Source organism: Narcine bancroftii, chromosome 2 (genome assembly GCF_036971445.1).
Source record: "Narcine bancroftii isolate sNarBan1 chromosome 2, sNarBan1.hap1, whole genome shotgun sequence".
Lineage (NCBI taxonomy): Eukaryota > Metazoa > Chordata > Chondrichthyes > Torpediniformes > Narcinidae > Narcine > Narcine bancroftii.
The window spans coordinates 99,176,888-99,196,009 of record NC_091470.1 but is presented as its reverse complement, the minus strand read 5'-3'; the positions used below and the strand labels follow the sequence as shown (position 1 = coordinate 99,196,009).

Below are 19,122 nucleotides of genomic sequence, written 5' to 3'. Positions count from 1 at the left end.
CCTTCTGAGTGAAGCAACATTTCATTTGTGATCTGCTGGGGTTGTCTACTGCATCTGGTGCTCCTGTTGTGGACTCCTCTAGATCAGAGAGACTGGGCGCAGACTGGGAGATCACTTGGTTGAGCTCTTAGCTCTGTCCGCTGCAATAATGTGAATTTCCCAGTGGCTGCTGTTTCAATTCCCATTCCCTTACTGACTTTCGTCTGCCAGCCAAAGAGCACCTGCAAATTGGACGAACATCATCTCATCTTCCATCTGGGCACCCTCCAACTGGATGGGATTAACATTGACTTCTCTGGTTTCCATTAAACCTCCTCCCCCCCCCCCCCCCCCGTTGCCTTTTGCCCAGCTCTGTGTGTGTCTCTCTCTCTTCCCTTTTCCCTCTGTCTCCTTTCAGACCTAAAATCATTCTCATTTTTCCTCTTATTGTATCAAATTAACACCTTTTCTTGGTCTGAATTCCTCCCCCTCCCATTCTACCCCCTTCTCTCTAGTCTTTAATTCAGTCTCCTTCCAGTTCTTTGCTTATTTCTTGACAAGGGGCTCAGGCCCTCCTGTGGACTTTGCGAGACGGGCTGAGTTCCTCCAGCATTTCTGTGCTTTTACTACAATCACAGAATCTGCAGACTTTTGTGAGTTTCACTTTCTGTAAAAAAATATCTTGCCCCTGAGCCCTTCTTCAAGGTGTAAGCAAACAACAGGAAGGCATCAGAATAAAGACTGAAGTCTGGCCGATGAGGAGTCCAGATCGATTAAAAAAAAGTTTTAATTCGATATGATAAGAGGAAAGGTGAGAATTGGTTTTGACTCTGTGAAAGTAGACAGGGAAAAGGGAAGAGATAGAGAGAGCTGGGGTGGGGGGGGGAGGGTTTAAGGGACACCGGGAAGTCAATGTTAATACTATCGGGTTGGAGAGTGCCCAGACAGAAGATGAGGTGTTGTTCCCCCAAATGGCTGACTGTCTCAGTCTGGCAGTGCATGACACCATGGACAGACATGCCAGCAAGGGGAATTGAAATGAGTGGCCACTGGGAGATCCACATTATTGCAGCGGACGGAGCCGAGGTGCTCAACAAAGTTTTTTTGTTTTGAAGAAGGGCTCAGGCCCGAAACGTTGGTAACACATCTCTTCCTCTCATGGACGCTGTGCAACCATCTGAGTTCTTCCAGTATTTTTGTGTGATCACAGAGTCTGCAGACTTTTATGTTTCACCTACACTTGCACCCCCCAAGGGCAACACCTTTTGGGGGAATTGTTGAAGGCAGAGCACACGTCCCACCTTGAAGGGCTCAAGCCTGAAATGTAGGTTATGCATCTTTATCTTTCCTGTATAAAGGACACTGTTTGACCAGCTGAGTTTCTCCAGCGTTGTCCTTTTACTTCAACAGACTGGTGTGAAAAATAAAAAATTTAAAAAAAAAACAAAAAAAAAAACAGACTTTTGTGTATTACTACATGTGACTCAGTACCTCAGTTAGTGGAGATGAAGGAGGGATTGGATTGACCACCACTGGGAAGAGGGCAATGAGCAGAACAGAAATATTTCAGGGACATGTGCCCAACACTGACGGATCTGGTGCCAGTCTATTTACTAGGCTAGTATTAACCCCTTTGTAACACTGCAGAGATGAGTCCAATCCATGCCTTGCCATTCCTTGTGGCTCCTGGCAAACGGAGTGGTTGTACAACCTCCTGGCCAGCCGGGGGCGCTGCAGCCTCCGGTCTGTCCTGAAGAGCGTGGGAGGTAGTACTTCGACCTCCCCGCCAGCAGGGGACAGGCTTTCAACCGGAGGACCAGAGCAGAACGGCCGGCCCGGGGAGGGGATGAGGGCGAAGAGAATGTCGGCGACTGTTGTGAGGAGACATGGTTCGTTAATCTGAGATGTAATGGACCCTGGGCATCATCCCCATTGTTTCCTACTTGGCATCAGGACCCATTTAAGTGACGGACCCGTTTTCTGGTGGTCCTCTCAAATCTCCGTCCGGCCAACACCATACCTTCTTTCCATTGGTTCCCCAGCCCCATTCTCACGTTCTGATTGGTCGCATCGCCTGTCAATCATGGGGTGCCGGCTCCCGTTCGCACTTCTGGTTCCGGCGAGTGGGACGGGGAAAGGGGGGGGGGGTGGGGTTGTTCGGTGGCGGTGATGCGGCGGGTCACGCTGTTCGTGAACGGGAATCACCGGCACGGCAAGGTGGAGGAGAAGAAGAGAGGGAGGGGGAGATAGGGGGGGGAGAGGGAGATAGGGGGGGGGGAGAGGGAGATAGGGGGGGGGAGGGGAGGGAGAGGGGGGAGAGAGGGGGGGAGGGAGGGAGAGAGGGGGGGAGGGAGGGAGAGAGGGGGGGAGGGAGGGAGAGAGGGGGGGAGGGAGAGGGTGATGGGGAGGAGGAGGAGGAGAGGGGAGAGATGGGGACGAGGTGGGAGGGAGGAGGAGGAGGAGGAGGGAGAGAGGCAATTGTGGACTGCACCCAAACCAGGACTTAAGAAGAAGATGTGCTTCATCTTAAAAAAGCCAATAGTTCTGATTCTGATCCCTGTGGAACATTCCTCCAGAGCCAAAAAAAAACATCACACCCCTCTGTTATCTGTTACTTTGCCATCTTTGTGTCCATGGCCATCAGGTTTGCTGATAAGCTGGTTAAGTGTACCACATCAAATGCCTATGAAGCTCTGTCCATGTTGTCTATATTGGCTGCATTCCTCTCCATCTGTTACCTTGTGAAATATCTATCAAGTTCCCTTCCCACTACAGTTTTGTTTGGGCACCTGTCAACATTTTACTCATACCTTGATGAAAGGCTCAATCCAAAATATTGGTTATGTATATTTATCTTTGCTATACAAAGTACACTGTGTGATTTGCTGAGTTTCTCCAGTATTGTGTTTTTAACTTCAACCACAGTGTCTGCTAGATGATTGTACTCCTTTTAACAATCCCTGCCAGCTGACCATAATTTAATCATGCTCCTCCAGGGGAGGGAGCATGGGTTGAGGCAGGTGCCTTTGAGATCAACAGGTGAATTCTTTTGTGACTGCTGCTCTGAAGTTTTCCCACTTTTTTGCAGGTTGTTGCTGTGTATGGAGCTCTCTCTGATCTACTCTCTGTGGCAAGTAGTAAGCTGAATATAAAGGCAGCCCACCTCTACAACGGGAAAGGTGGTCTCATAGATGACATTGCACTCCTCAGGTGAACCGATTTTTACTTTGACATACATGCAGCATGGTTACAGGTCCTTCCAGCCCACAAGCCCGCTCAATTAACCTACAATCCTGGTAGGTTTTGAAGGTGGGAGGAAACTGGATCACTCAGCAAAAACCCATGCAGGCATAGGGAGAACCTGAAAACACTTTACAGACAGTGCCGGTTTCGAACCCGTTATGCCTACTGTGCCGCCTCTTTGTGTTGAAGGAGAATTCTCTTTTTTTTTCCTGTCTGACTCTTCTGGCTGCTAGACTGAGCACAGTGGAGCATCAGAGCCCTGTCCTCGCTCACACATGGGCACTTTCTGTAAGGAATGGACAACAGCTCTCCAGGGCCAGAATCCAAACCGATTTCCTCCAAAATACAAGTCTCAGAGCTAGTGGTTGCAAGCCAATCCCCTTGCAAGCTGAACTAGATCATCTTCCAAGTCTGGTCCATACAACAGATTATGCATTTGCTGGCAAATTTAAAAATGTTGACGTACAGCATGTTAACTGGCCTTTTCGGCCCACGAGTCCATGCAGCCCAATTTACACCCAATTAACCTACACCCCAGCATGTTTCAAACGATGGGAGGGAACCAGAGCCCCTGGGGAAAACCCACGCAAACACTGGGAGAACATACAAACTCCTTACATACTGCGGGGGATTTGAACCCCTGATCACTGGAGCTATAAAGGCATTGGACTGACCGCTACACCAATCTGGTAAATTGCCAAGTACTGTGCAACAATGTACTGAAGTCTGAAATAAAGCACTTTGGAAGGATAGATCATACCATTACTTAAATGGTAAAACATTATAACATGCTGTCATTCAGAGAAACCTGGGAGTGCTCGTGCACGAATCACAAAAAGTTAATTTGCAGGTTATCAAAAAGGCAAATGCAGTGTTGGCTTTCGTTGCACCTGGCTTACTTCATGAGATGTTTCGGTCTCCTTACTTGGAAAGGGCTTTGAAGATGGTGCAGAGAATGTTCATCAGGATGGGTTTGGGAAATGGGGTTACCTTGAGAGGGGAGAATGAGTAGTCTGGAACTATACTCATTGGAATTTAGAGGGATGAAGGGGGAATCTAGAAATGTACAAAAAGGGCAGCATGATTGGTGTAGCGGTAAGTGCAATGCTGTTACAGCGCCAGTAATTTGGGTTCCAATCCGGCACTGTCGGGTTTTGTAGGTTCTCTCCATATTTTTTCCCACCCTTCAAAAACAAACTGAGGTTGTAGGTCAATGGGGTGTAAGTGGGCAGTTTGGGCTTGGGAATGACCTGTTACCGTGCGGTGTTTCTGAAACAAAATTATAGAAGCAGAGAGATTGTTTCCACTGGCAGGTGAGACTAGAAGTTGCCTCAAGAAGCGGGGATGAGGAGGAGCTGCTTCTAGAGAATTCTGTGGAATTCTCTGCCCAATGCTGCAATGAGCCTGCCTCATTAAATATACTTAGAGCACAGAACATTTTTTAAAGAATAAAGGAATTGACTGTTATGGGTACAGACTGGTAAGTGGAGCTGTGCCCACAGCCAGATCAGCCCTGATATTGTTGAATGGCGGAGCAGGCTCGACAGGTGGGTTGGCCAACTCCTGGTTTCTTTAATGTTCTTCCAAAGCTACCTGTTCTCTTCTCACAAGATCACCCCCTGTCCCAAACCATCCCAATGAGCCTTCCCCACGCCACCTTTTCAAAAATAAGGGGACTGGAACGTCATGGAGTAATCCAGGTGTGACTTCACCAACTAAGATCCTGCATAATTACCGCACCTCTGAAATTCAATCCCTCTAGCAGTGAAGGCCAATGCTGCATTTGCCTTTTTGATTCATGCACAAGCACCCCCAGGTTTCTCTAAGCGGCAGCATGCTGGAATGTTTTACCATCTTAGTTGATTTATCCTTCTAAAGTTGTTTGTTTCAGCCTTCAGCCCATTGTTGAACAGTATTTAGCAATTTCCCCATGTTGGGTTCAAGCATCCGCACAACGTACCAGTTCTGTGTTACATTTACTCCATGTAGTTCCAGCCTATTATTGTTCCTTTGGAGTCTTGCTGTGTAGCAATTGAATGCACATTTGCCTTCAAAAGCACCATCCAGATGATGTAAAAGTTGCTAAACAAATAAAGTTTGTTTGGTAAAGGGAGGGCCTCCTTATGAATAATCTGACCACAATTTGAACACATTTCTGAAGTGGGAAGCCTTGTGAAGTACAGGTAAACCTTGCTTTATGAAAATTCGCTTATACGAAGAAACCTGTGTTGGCTTTTACAAAGACATTATAATTGGTTTCGGTTTTACAAAAATTGCCTCCAATTTTGGGTCTTCGCCTTACGAATTTTCAGTTTACGAACAGTTTCTCAGGAACACTCTACTTTCATAAAGTGGGGTTTACCTGTACTTGGCTTAAACTAAACACCCCCCCCCCACCCAATCTATCCCTATTTCTCCTTTCCTCTTGCTCTCCTTTCCCACAGCTCTGCATTCAAAGTCACCCCACCCCCCCCCCCATCAATTCTCACCTCTCTGCTCCTGTCCTATCTGTCCATGTCCAGTTATCACCCTTTGTTGGTCTGTGCTTCTCCCCCTGCCCATTCTTCACTCCTCCCCAGCCTTTCAATACAGGTATCTGCCTGCTCTTTACTCGAGCCTTCAAGAAGGGTTCAGACCTGAAATGTCGGTTAATCTATTTTTACCTCCTGTGGACACTGCGAGACCGGCTGAGTTCCTCTGGCATCTCTGTGGAAGAAGGACTCAGGCCCAAAACGTCGGTAATATATCTTCACCTCCTGTGGACACTGCGAGACCAACTGAGTTCCTCCGGCATCTCTGTGGAATCAAGACTCCGACCCGAAACGTCAGTAGTATATCTTCACCTCCTGTGGACGCTGCAAGACCGGCTGAGTTCCTCCAGCATTTCTGTGCTATTACCACATTCACAGCGTCTGCAGACTTTTGTGTTTCACAGGTTCAAAATTCAAGGCAAGTTATTGAACAATGTCTTAAGGATGCCAATTGCTGTGTTGAGAAAAGCACAAAGCTGGAGAAACATAGGTCAAACTTTGTATTTGAAAGATAAGATACACATCTAACGTTACATGCTTGAACCCTTCTCAAGGTATGAGCAAAATCTAGGCAAGCAATCGAACTGGGTGGTACCTCCATTTTGCTTATACCTTGCTGAAGGGTTCAAGCTCAAAACGTTGGTTATGTATCTTGGTCTTTGCAATATAAATACAGTTTGAACTGTTGAGTTACTTCAGTATTGTTTTTACTTCAATCACGGTGTCTGCAGACTTTCCTGTTTTACTCGTGCTGATGATCTGTTTATTCCTCTTTTATGCGCAGAGATGACGATGTGTTGTATGTGTCTGAAGGGGAGCCATTTATAGGTAAGTAAATATGAACAGAAACTTAACCATACTGCAAAGGATTATGATAAACACAGCAGCCGTGTCATGAATGAGGTCATGGGAAATTGATTATGATTAGTTTTGGGGGTATGACGATTCTGGCCCCCATCTCTATATGTGCATGTAACTGGGGGAAGTCACTTCCCTGAAATGGCAATGTAATAATGAGCAGATACAGTAAAAGTCCCGGTATCCGGCACCTATGGTAATTGGCAGATGCTGGATAAGTGAATTTTCCGGCTGTTTGGGATTGCGTGGTGTATGACTGTAAAACTAACCGCTAAGGGGGGGGGGCCAATTTTAAACTTTCTAAATTTAAATTTAGAGGTACCGCATGGTAACGGGCCCTTTCAGCCCACGAGCCTGTGCCGCCCAGTTACACCCACAATTCCATACATTTCCTGAAGGAAACCCACGCAGACACGGGGAGAACGTACAAACTCTTTGGACTGGAGTCAGATTTAATATTCAGTTGCTGGCGCTGTTAACGGCGTGGCGCTAACCGTGATGCCCTTTCGTATTTTTTAACCTGTTTTACTTGATCATGGTTGAGGGGTCAATATTTGTCTCTCAAAAATAGTTCTGTAAAGGAGGTGACCAAACACTTGTGCAGCCACTATTCAATGAATTCTATTGTCTTTGGTACTTCATTGTGCAATAGCATTGCCAGTGTTTGTTCACCATTTGATTCGGTAAACTTAACTATTCCTTCCTCTGAATGTTTGACTTGGACCACTTGGCTGGGTTTTCTCATTGGATTATTTCTTGAGAATATTGTCCTGAAATTTGACTAAATTAAAAGCATCAATTTTTTTTCGTTGAACTGAGCTGAACAAAAGGAGAGGAGCAATGCTCCTGCCTTTAAACCCTTGAGCTGTTTTATTAATTAAAGAACTATTATCACAGGCCTTTAATATTATGAACGATTGCAGTTTCACCTTCCAGGCAATGCTTTTTCTGTCAGGGGCTGCAGGCTTGGTTTGGGAGAATTGTGTCGAAGTGTTGCTGTTTCTTTTCCGACAGACCCTGAAGCAGACGAGAAGGACCTTGATGACAAATCAGCAACGTGTACTGACTGGATAACTCTAAATGTTGGTGGGCAGTACTTCACCACGACGCGGTAAGCCAGCGAGCAGTGCTCACACTTGTGGATGGGCGGGGTCCAGCGCCAGTGGCGTTAGCACGTCTCCTGGTTGCTGAGGTTTTGGAAATTTTCAAGCCCTGGATCAGATGCTGTGGCAGGTCGAAACTAAATTGAAAATGAGAACTGCGGTTGCTGGAATCTTGAACAAACAGTGAGAAGCTGGAGAGACTCGGTGAGCCAAGCAGCGTCTGTGGAGAGAGATGGGCAGTTGATGAAGGGCCCCAGCCTGAACCATTGACTGACCATTTCTACCCAAAAATGCTGCCTGACCCTCTGAGTCCCTCCAGCTGCTCATTGACTATCTCGCTTCATTTCAATAAAATGTGAAACATCTGTAGGCTAGTGACTTTATTTTGTCAATCTCCTACCAAACCCTCCTTTAGTAGGGAGAGACAACATAGGTTAGTTGTTCTAGTAAAAATAATGATGCTGGAAAACCTCAGGTCAAACTACTTTATGCAGCAAAGATAACCAAGGTTTCAGGCTTGATCCCTTCGTTAGGGTATGAGCAAAATGTAGGCAGGTGCCCGAACAAAATGGTGGGGGCAGCACAGTCCCACAGGCAGGAGGTAAGGGGAGGATAGGGAGGGAGGGCACACCAGCAAACAAGGGGAGGGGGGTTGGGGAGAAGAAATGGAGAAGGAAGACCTTTTCAACCTCAGAGAGATGCTTGGCACTCTCCTTCTGGATGGCATTAACATTGACCTGGAGTTTCTGATAGCCCACTCTCTGTTCTCAAGTTACCAAATTTATTGTCATCTGATTGTACAAATACAGCCTAACAAAACAGTGTTCTCTGGTCCTCGACACAAAACATGCACAAGCAGATATAACACACATGCTGACAAACAATGCATGTGCAGGACAAGTATTTAATCTCTAAAAAAAAATGAATATTGCTTTGTGCAAATGAGTCTTGGGTGGTCAGTGTGAGCAATTCCTATGGTCATTCAGCATTTTCACCGCCTGTGGGAAGAAGCTGGTCTTCAGCCTGGTGGTGCTGGCTCTGAAACTCCTGGATCTCTTCCCTGACAGGAGCAGGTGAAAGATGCTGTGTGCAGGGTGGGAGGGGGTCCTCAATGATTTTGTGCATCCTCTTCAGACAACAATCCTGGTAGATTGCGTTGATTTGGCAGGGGGTGGGGGAGAGAGGGAGATTGCAGTGATCCTCTCTGCCACTCTTGTATTCCTGTGGGTTGACCTCCAATCCATGTCTCTGCAGCAACTGACCCACATTGTGATGCAGCCGGCCAGGATGCTCTCGATAGAGCTCTTGTGGAAGATTGACATGATGGTGGCTTCAGTTTTTTCAGGAAGTGCAGTCACTGTTGCGCCTTCCTGACAAGTGAGGAGATGTGTGTTTACGATAGGTCACGGTTAAGAGAACTCCAAGGAACGGTGCTCTCCACTCTGTGTACTATGTAGTGGGAGGGTGGTCGTTCCTGGTCCTCCTGAAGTCCACGATCATCTCCTTCGTCTTGTGCTCATTGAGACTCAAGTTGTTGCTCTCACATCATTTCACGAGATTTTCCACCTCTTCTCTGTAGTGCGAATCCTTGTTGCTGACGAGGCCAGCGACTGTTGTGTCATCTGCAAACTTGATGACACTGTTGGAGCTGGATCTGCCGATACAGTCATGGGTCAGTAGCGTGAACAGGAGCGGGCGGAACACATGGTCCTGAGGTGTGCCGGTGCTCAGTGTGGTGGTACTACTGACATGACAGATCCCTCTGTCTGCTTTCCTCCAGCTCTCCATCCCCTTTCCTCTCCATTCACAGAGCCAACCCCTCCCCCTGTTTACTGGTGTTCCACCTTATTACCTCCTGCTTGTGGGATTATGGTTCCCCTACCCAACCATTTTGTTTGGGCGCCTGGCTAATTTTGCTCATATCTTGATGAAGGGCGCAAACTCAAACGTTGGTTAAGTATCTTTGCTATATAAAGTACAGTATTTGATCAGTGTGGTGTTTCTCCAGCGTTGTGTTTCTATTTCAATCACTGTGTCTGCAGACCTTTGTGTTTTACTCTACTTGGATGTTCTGTAGATTGGATGCAAGCTGTTATTGAAAGAGTGTAGAGAGAGATTTACTGTGTCCAATTCGTGTAGTTCCCACCTGGGAAAGTTTAGGTTAGTTTGTTCTGCATTTAACCTGTACTGTTCTTTTGTTAGTTTTTAATAGGAAAATATAAGGAGCCTTTACTGTCCATAGTTAGTGGGGTAGTGAAGTGGAAGCTCAACTCTTGTGTTCAAGTTATGCTATACCTGTCATGAGGGCACTTGTTGGGGCAGCGCAGGAGGGAGCTTCACTCTATCTAATCTGTACTGTTGGAAATGTTTGATAGGAGGGAACTTTCCTCTCCACCAAATGCGTATCCTGAAAAGGTTTTGTTGCTCGGCTGTGTCTCTGCATTATTTAAGCAGTTTTCTCTCCCAAGGAAGTCGTTTTGCTTATTATTTTCCTGTCATCCTCAGGAGCACTTTAGTGAACAAGGAACCGGAGAGCATGCTTGCCCATATGTTCCGGGACAAAAGTGAGTATCCCCCACCGGCGTTCAGGGGGTCACTGCTGGCGTGCATTGCCGCTGCTTAATGGGGAATCGGGAAGAGAGTGGGGAATCTGCCGACTCCTGACCGATAACACCGGCGCCCCTTGGTCAACTTGTGTGGCTTCCTGCTGTCAGTGTGTTGTTGGGCTGCTTGGATGTGGCGAAGCAGCAGAAAGTGAGTGAGTGGAGAGGAAGGGTTAGTGTCAATTAAGGGAGAGTGAGTGGGGCACCGGCTGTCACGGTGGCTCCCTCATTCCATGTTATTGGGACCACCTTCATGAAGCATGGGGTGGAAAGCTCAGCAGGAGGGCCTGATTGTGTGGCTAGACACAATACAAATATTTAGACATAAAGCATGGAAACAGGCCATTTTGGCCCACGAGTTCATGCTGCCTGATTTACACCCAATTAACCTACCACTCACGGTACGTTTTCAACAGTGGGAGGAAACCGGAGCCGCTGGGGAAAACCCATGCAGATGTGGGGAGAAAGTACAAACTTAGAGACAGCGCAGGATTCGAACCCAGGTCCCGATCGCTGGCGCTGTAAAGGTGTTGCACTAACCGCTACAGCAACTGTGCAAAAGAAAATGCTATCTACAAGTTTGCCGATGACACCACAGCTGTCAGTAGAATCACAAATGGCAATGACGAGGCGTACAGGAGGGAGATAGATCAGCTCGTTGAGTGATGTCACAGCGACAACCTACGTTGCACTTAACATTAGCGTTCAAAACCAAGGAGGTGATTGTGGACTTCAGGAGAAAGGCAGGAGATCACGAACCAGTCCTCATCGACGGCTCAGTAGAGGAGAGGGTCAAGAACCAAATTCCTGGGTGTCACATTTCTGAAGATCTGTCCTGGGGCCTTCATTTTGATTCAATCATGAGGAAGGCCTGTCAGCGGCTATACTTTGTGAGGAGCTAGAGGAGATTTGGTATGTCACTGAAGACTCTCAAAAACTTCTACAGGTGGACTGTGGGGAGCATTCTGGCTGGTGGCATCACTGCCTGGTATGGAGGTGCCTAAGCACAGGACAAGAAAAATCTTATTAACTCAGCCTGTGACATTGCAGTTACCAGACTTCACTGAGGACATCTACAAGAGGTGGTATCTGAAGAAAGCAGCCTCTATCCTCAAGGACCTCCACCACTCAAGTACAGGAGCCTGAAGATGAGCACTCACGGGACAAGGACAGCTTCATCCACACTGCCATCAGATTGCTGAATAATCAATGAAACACAGACACTGCCCTACTTTGACGTTTTCTTGCTTTATTTTTTTATTTATTTTGTAAGGAGGTTTATATAAATGTTTGCAATGTAATACTGCTGCAAACAACAAATTTCGTGACATGTTCACAAAAATCTGATTGCAGCCAGCAAAATTAATTAAACAAGGATTGGTGACATGATTGCCATAACAACGCGATACTTTTGCATCGCCAGTGATCAGGTCTGTAGGATTTTGTACGTTCTCCCCATGTCTGTGTGGGTTTTCTGCGGGGGCTTGTCCTCCCACCGTTCAAACCATACTGGGGATGTAATTAAAAGTTTGGTCACCCCTGTTATAGGTAATTAATTCCCCCCCAACCCCAGTTTACAGTTAAAGCCTCTGACCGGGGTGACTCTTTCTAAGTAGGGATAAGGAGGCGCTTTAAGTGAGTCACCCCAACGGCGAGTGGCATCAACCAGCTCTTCATCCTGGGTGACGCCATTTTATTCAAAGACAACTTTATTCAAACAGCTGCTAAAAGCAAAGCACAACCACGGCTGAATATTTGCTTCAATCTTTAGAAAAGGTTTTTGTGTAACTTCAGAGAACATTTACTTTTACGATTTTAAACTTACATATTTTTTACTTATTACTTTATTTGTATTTATTTTAATTTTTATATTTTATTTTCCTCAATTGTTCTTTTTGCCAATTGCTTGAATTCTGGATACCTTGTGTTTTATGGAATCCCAATTATACCTACAATAGCCCCCCCGGTACATTTTGAATGGTGGGAGAAAACAGAAGCACCTACACAGACATGGGGAGAACATGCAAACTCCTTACGGACAGCAAAGAGGGTGTCCGTAAGGATTCGATCCCGAGTTGCTGGCGCTGTCATAGCCTGGGGCTAACCACTACGCTAAACGTGTTGCCCCTTCGAAATTAATGGCCTGCAGGTTTGCATGGGAACTCTGCTTGAACTTGCTGCAGGATGTGTCCCAGACTGTTTGTGCTTTACAGAGACTAAATTATGTGGCTCAGGAGGTTGTTCACCCATGCATCCAAATGAGCAAAAAAAAACTATTTCCCGACCTGGGATGGTAAACCACCACCTTCCACTTCTGTTTTCTTTGCACCCACCGGCTGCTACCATCAGTAAACCAGGCGTCCTCTTGTTCTGCTGGAGTGAGTGAATCATATGGTTTACCCCACTGAACTGGTGAAGGGGGTAGGGGAGGGGGCAAGGCGGGTTCAACGTCCTCATGACGAGACGGAAGATCAGCCACCTGTCCGTGTATGCGGTCCACCCCTTCAGGCCCTCTGGTCGCGTGACTCTGAATATACCACTTCCATTTAACAATAGAAGATTGCTGAGTCCGCCTGATCTTTAGATTAGCGTCATTAGCCAGGACCCAGTTCGTTATTGGAAGTGCAGGTCGCAACTGAATATCTGCATCGCCTGTCATTCTTTCCATCTCCAGCAGGGCCCAGTAACAAGCCAGTAACTGTTGTTCAAAAGCAGAATAACGAGTGGTAGCCTCGGGCATGGTTCGTGACCAGAATCCCAGCGGGACTCGGCGGCCCTCTTGTTTCTGCCAGAGGCTCCAGGAGGCCAAATGATCAGTAACGGAGACCTGTAGTTCGTAGGGGGTATTTGGGATGTGGGGAGAAATGGGCAGGGCCTGAAGAATAGCCTGCTTGGCAGACTAGAACTCCCTTTCCTGATCGTTACCCCATAAAAAGTCTGTTTTCTTTCGGGTAACCTTATATAGAGGACATAAAAGCAACGCCAAGTGTGGAATATGGCATTGCCAGTAACCCAATAACCCCAGGAAACGCGGGGTCTCCCATTTACTAGTAGGAGTGGCCAAGACTGCGATCTTATTGCAAACTTTATCGGGAACCACCTGTTCTCCAGCATGCCACTGAATCCCAAGGAAAATAACTGTCTGGGACGGGCCCTGCACCTACCCTCTTTGCATCAGGGTATCTTGGACACTCTCCATACCTTCCTGTACCATCTCTTCTGTGGCCCCTTGGATCATCACGTAATCAATATAATGGTGAATCAAGAGATAAGGCGATACTGGCACCGCCTCCAAATCACGGGCAATTAGGCTGTGGCAAATAGTGGGAGAGTGTACATAGCCCTGAGGGAGGCAGGTGAAGGTATACTGGTGCCCCTTCCAGGTAAAGACAAACTGATCCTGTGAGACCTCAGTTATAAGAATACTGAAGAAGGCGTTAGCGAGATCAATGACAGCATACCATGTTCCCGAGTTCCCTGTAGCAATGTTTTTAATAAGGGTAACAATGTCCGGAACTGCCGAAGCCAGTGGTGGGGCATGTTTGTTCAAAAAACGATAATCAACTGTCATTTGCCAGGAGTCATCTGGCCAAACAGGGCTATGTAACAGGGCTATTAAAGGGCGACATTGTGGGCCTCACTACCCCTTCTTGCAAAGCATCGATGGTGGTAGTAATCTCTTCCTGCTCTCCAGGGAGGCGATATTGTGGAATGCATACTGGTTTGGGGGTGGGGGGGGGGGTTGCAGAATTGCTAAATGGTCTCACTTAGCCCGACCCACCACTAGTCTTTTTGTAATAGTCCGAATTCCAAATACAAATTCCCCTTGGCTAGTATTAAGGGCCGTACCGGTCAACATATTGATACCCAGGATACACTCGTCAGTGGCAGCCACCAGGGCATGTAACCATACAGGGGAAGGGCCATCACCCACTGTGGCGCGGACATTTATTTCCTTCGCCAGGGTGATCGCTTCTCCCATCCCCACTATTCGAAATGTTGGTCCAGTCCAGAAGTCAGGGTTACCCGGAATCACCGAGTGCTCCGCACCGTCATGCCTTAGTAGGGTTCGGGGGCTTCCAGGACCACATGCTACTATTATCCATAAGTCGGGAAAAACAAAGGAAAACACAAAGGCACAGAAATAAAAGTTAAAGAAAAGTGAGTATAAAGGTGGAAAGAAGATGGCGACAAAAAAAGAAAAATCGAAAGCAACGGTAAGAAGAGAGGAAGAGAAGACAACGGAGGAAGAAGGTGAAGGCCTTACCTGTTCGAAGAGGCCCGCTGCGGAGAGAGAAACCCGCTCCCTCAGGTCGGTAAATAATGGACTACAAAAATGGCTCGCCAAGCCGAGTAAAAGTGCGCAACCGCGCATGAAAAAAAACACACCGACGGGAGGGGGGACCAGCTGGGGAGTCGATCTCCACAGCCGGCAACAGCTACAGAACACCTGCAGCAAGAAGAGACCACAGAAGACAATGGAAACAAGAAAGAAGAGAAGAAAAGGGCAACAAAGAAACAACAGATGGCCAACCCAGAGGAAGAAGAAGAGGAAGAGGAAGAGTACAGTGAAATAGAAGAAGAAAAGAAAGGCAAGATAAAGGAGGTACTTTCTCTTATTAAAGGATACATGGAGTCATTTAAAGAATGGCAAACACAGGAATTCAATGATTTAAGAAGAAGAATAAACATCACAGAAGAGAAAGTGAATAAAATAGATATGACCTTAACAGAAATGGGGAAAAAAATGGACAAGATGGAAGAACGGGCAGTAGCAGCAGAAATGGAGGTAGAAGACTTAAAAAAGAGATTGGAGGAATCTAATAAAAAAACTAAAGAGACACAAGAACTACTAGCTCAAGAAATAGATATAATGGAAAATTATAACAGAAGAAATAACATAAAGATAGTGGGCCTTAAGGAAGATGAAGAAGGCAAGAATATGAGGGAGTTTATAAAAGAGTGGATCCCTAAGACCCTAGGATGTCCAGAACTACAGCAAGAAATGGAAATAGAAAGGGCACATAGAGTATTGGCCTCTAAACCACAACCACAACAAAAACCAAGATCTATTGTAGTAAAATTCCTAAGATATACTACAAGAGAAAACGTACTGGAGAAGACAATGGAAAAAGTAAGAGAGGACAACAAACCACTGGAGTATAAAGGTCAAAAAATCTTCATTTATCCAGATATAAGTTTTGAACTCCTAAAGAAGAGAAAAGAGTTCAATACAGCAAAGGCGATTTTATGGAAGAAAGGGTATAAATTTATACTAAAGCATCCAGCGGTATTGAAAATATTTATTCCAGGACAACAAAACAGACTATTCTCGGATCCAGAAGAAGCACGAAAATTTGCAGAACAATTACAAAAATAGACTGAGGGATGAAGACGGGTAATGAGAGTAAAAATGATCACGATTGATATGTATGTGGGTAAAGACAAAAATAGACTGAGGGATGAAGACGGGTAATGAGGGTAAAAATGACCACGATTGATATGTATATGGGTAAAGAGGTATAAGAGTGAATAGAGACAATGTGCATAGAGGAAAATATAGATAGTATAGACAAGAATTAATAAGGGAAGGTAATGGAATAGAGAGAATAAGGAGGGAATTAAAAGAGTGACCTTTGTGACATATGAAAAGTGAAATCTTTTCTGGGGGGGGCTGGGTGGGGGGAAATAGCGGTCACTGCAAAATCAGTTGACGCTTGCGAGTGGATTCGCAAATCCAAATGGAGAGGGGAGATGTGGTTGTCCGACAAGGGATAAAGGACAACTCAGGAGGGGAAGGGGAGATTGGGGATAAAGAAGATAGAAATAGGAGAATAAGGAAAATGTTGGATGTTGTAGAAATGTTGTCTTATAAAGAGTTGAAAATAAGAAAACAGAAATGGAAAAGGAGGAAATGTAATGATGGTAAAACGGAAAGAGAAGATGAACAAAATATAAAATGGCTACGCTGAACTATATGACTTTAAATATTAATGGAATACATAACCAAATTAAAAGGAAGAAACTACTAAATTTACTGAAAAAGGAAAAAATTGATATAGCATTTGTCCAAGAAACAGACTTAACTGAATTGGAGCACAAGAAATTAAAGAGAGATTGGGTAGGACATGTAACAGCTGCATCGTATAATTCAAAAGCAAGAGGAGTGGCTATATTAATTAGCAAAAATGTGCCATTTAAAATAGAAGAGGAAATAATAGATCCAGCAGGGAGATATGTTATGATAAAATGTCAGATATATTCGGAGTTTTGGAATCTACTTAATATATATTCACCTAACGAAGAAGATCAAAAGTTTATGCAAGATATCTTTTTGAAGGTAGCTAATACGCAAGGGAACATACTAATAGGAGGGGATTTCGACCTGAATTTGGATCCAAATATGGATAAAACGGGGAAAAAAATTAACAGGAAGAACAAAGTAACCAAATTTATAATTAAATCAATGCAAGAAATGAAACTTTTGGATATATGGAGGAAACAAAACCCAAAAGAAAAGGAATACTCATACTACTCGACTAGACATAAAACATACTCAAGATTAGACCTATTTTTGTTATCAGCTAGTATGCAGGATAGAGTAAGAAAAACAGAATATAAAGCGAGAATGCTATCGGACCATTCACCCTTAATACTGACAGTAAAAGCTAGAGGACATCCCTCCAAGAATGTATAGATGGAGATTAAACCCCATGCTACTTAAAAGACAGGATTTTAGAGAATTTATTGAAAAACAATTAAAAATGTACTTTGAAGTAAATACGGAATCAGTGGAAGATAAGTTTATACTATGGGACGCAATGAAAGCATTCATTAGAGGGCAAATAATAAGTTACGTAGCCAAGATGAAGAAGGACTATAATCAGGAAACAGAGCAGTTGGAAAGGGAAATAGTAAACATAGAAAAAAAATTAGCAATGAAGGAAGATACAACTAAAAGAAGAGAATTGGCGGATAAAAAAATAAAATATGAAACATTACAAACATATAAGGTAGAGAAGAATATAATGAAGACAAAACAGAAATATTATGAACTAGGTGAAAAAACGCACAAAATCCTAGCATGGCAGCTTAAGACAGAGCAAACTAAGAAAATGGTATTGGCAACAAGGAAAAAAGACAAACAAATTACATATAATCCAAAAGAAATTAAGGAAAACTTTAGAGAATTCTATGAACAATTATACCGAAATGAAAACGAAGGGAAAGAAGGGAAAATAGATGAATTTTTGACTAAAATTGAACTACCAAAACTACAAATAGAGGAACAAAATAAATTAACAGAACCATTTGGAACAGTAGAAATACAAGAGATAATAAAAAAATTACCAAATAATAAGACACCAGGAGAGGATGGATTTCCAATAGAATTCTACAAAACATTTAAAGACTTATTAATACCGCCCCTCCTGGATGTAATCAACCAGATTGATGAGACACAAAACTTACCAGATTCATGTAAAACAGCAATAATTACAGTAATACTAAAACAAGGGAAAGATCCACTCTCACCTGCATCATATAGACCAATATCTTTGCTAAACACAGATTATAAGATAATAGCTAAACTATTAGCGAACAGATTAGCAGAACAGGTACCGAAAATGGTAAATTTAGACCAAACTGGATTTATCAAAAAAAGACGCACAACAGACAATATTTGTAAATTTATTAACTTAATTCATGCAGTAGAAGGAAATAAAGCACCTACAGTAGCAGTTGCTTTAGACGCAGAGAAGGCATTCGACAGAGTAGAATGGAATTATTTGTTCAAAGTATTGCAAAAATTCAGTTTACCGGAGAAGTATATTAATTGGATTAAAGCATTATATAAGGGACCGTTAGCGAAAGTGACAGTAAATGGACATGTATCAAAGCAATTTAACTTAAGCAGGTCAACGCGGCAGGGATGCCCACTATCACCTTTATTGTTTGCGCTAGCTATAGAACCACTAGCAGAATTGATAAGAATAGATAATAATATAAAAGGAATAAAAATAAAAGACAGGGAATATAAAATCAGTCTATTTGCGGATGATGTTATAGTGTACTTAACAGAACCAGAACTATCAATAAAAGAATTACATAAGAAATTGAAGGAATATGGAGAAGTGTCGGGTTACAAGATAAACGTAAATAAAAGTGAAGCAATGCCTATGAATAATGCAGATTTCTCAAAATTTAAGAAGGAATCTCCATTCAGATGGCAAATGCAGGCAATAAGATACCTAGGGGTACAAATAAACAAAAATCTAGGCCAATTATATAAACTCAATTACAATCCACTAATGAAAAAATTACAGGACGATTTAGAGCATTGGAAAGATCTACCACTAACACTAATAGGAAGGATAAACTGTATTAAAATGAAAATTTTTCCAAGGATACTATACTTATTTCAGGCATTGTCAATACAACTGACAGAAAAATTCTTCAAAGAGTTAAAGAAAATAATAAGGAAATTTTTATGGAGAGGGGGGAAACCGAGGATAGCACTAGATAAATTAACAGAATGGTATAAACAAGGAGGCTTACAATTGCCAAACTTCAAAAATTATTATAGAGCCGCACAATTAAGATACCTATCAAATTTTTATCAAACAAGGGAAAAACCAGACTGGATGAGATTAGAATTAGATAAAATAGGGGAAAAGATACCTGAACACATATTATATAAATGGGACGAAAAATTGGTACAACATAGAACTTCTCCAGTATTACATCATCTCCTCAATATTTGGAAGAAGATTCATGTAGAAAGAAATAAAATAAATTATCAATTAC

The 19,122-nt window shown here is 44.0% G+C and overlaps 1 protein-coding gene across 3 annotated transcripts in view; it reads left to right on the top strand.

Moving 5' to 3' along the window:
- Positions 1-1,752: 1,752 nt before the first annotated feature.
- The window catches only part of LOC138753981 (BTB/POZ domain-containing protein KCTD9), a 51,292-nt gene continuing 33,922 nt past the window's right edge, over positions 1,753-19,122 (top strand). For 2 of the 3 annotated variants that reach the window (XM_069917653.1, XM_069917652.1), the window contains exons 1-5: positions 2,125-2,196; positions 3,068-3,189; positions 6,538-6,581; positions 7,626-7,722; positions 10,220-10,278. In XM_069917653.1, the coding sequence (XP_069773754.1) occupies positions 2,149-2,196; positions 3,068-3,189; positions 6,538-6,581; positions 7,626-7,722; positions 10,220-10,278 (370 nt within the window). In that variant the 5' untranslated portion in view covers positions 2,125-2,148. Of the gene's footprint in view, positions 1,869-2,124; positions 2,197-3,067; positions 3,190-6,537; positions 6,582-7,625; positions 7,723-10,219; positions 10,279-19,122 lie in introns of those variants that run through there. The other variant, XM_069917654.1, reaches the window with a different exon arrangement.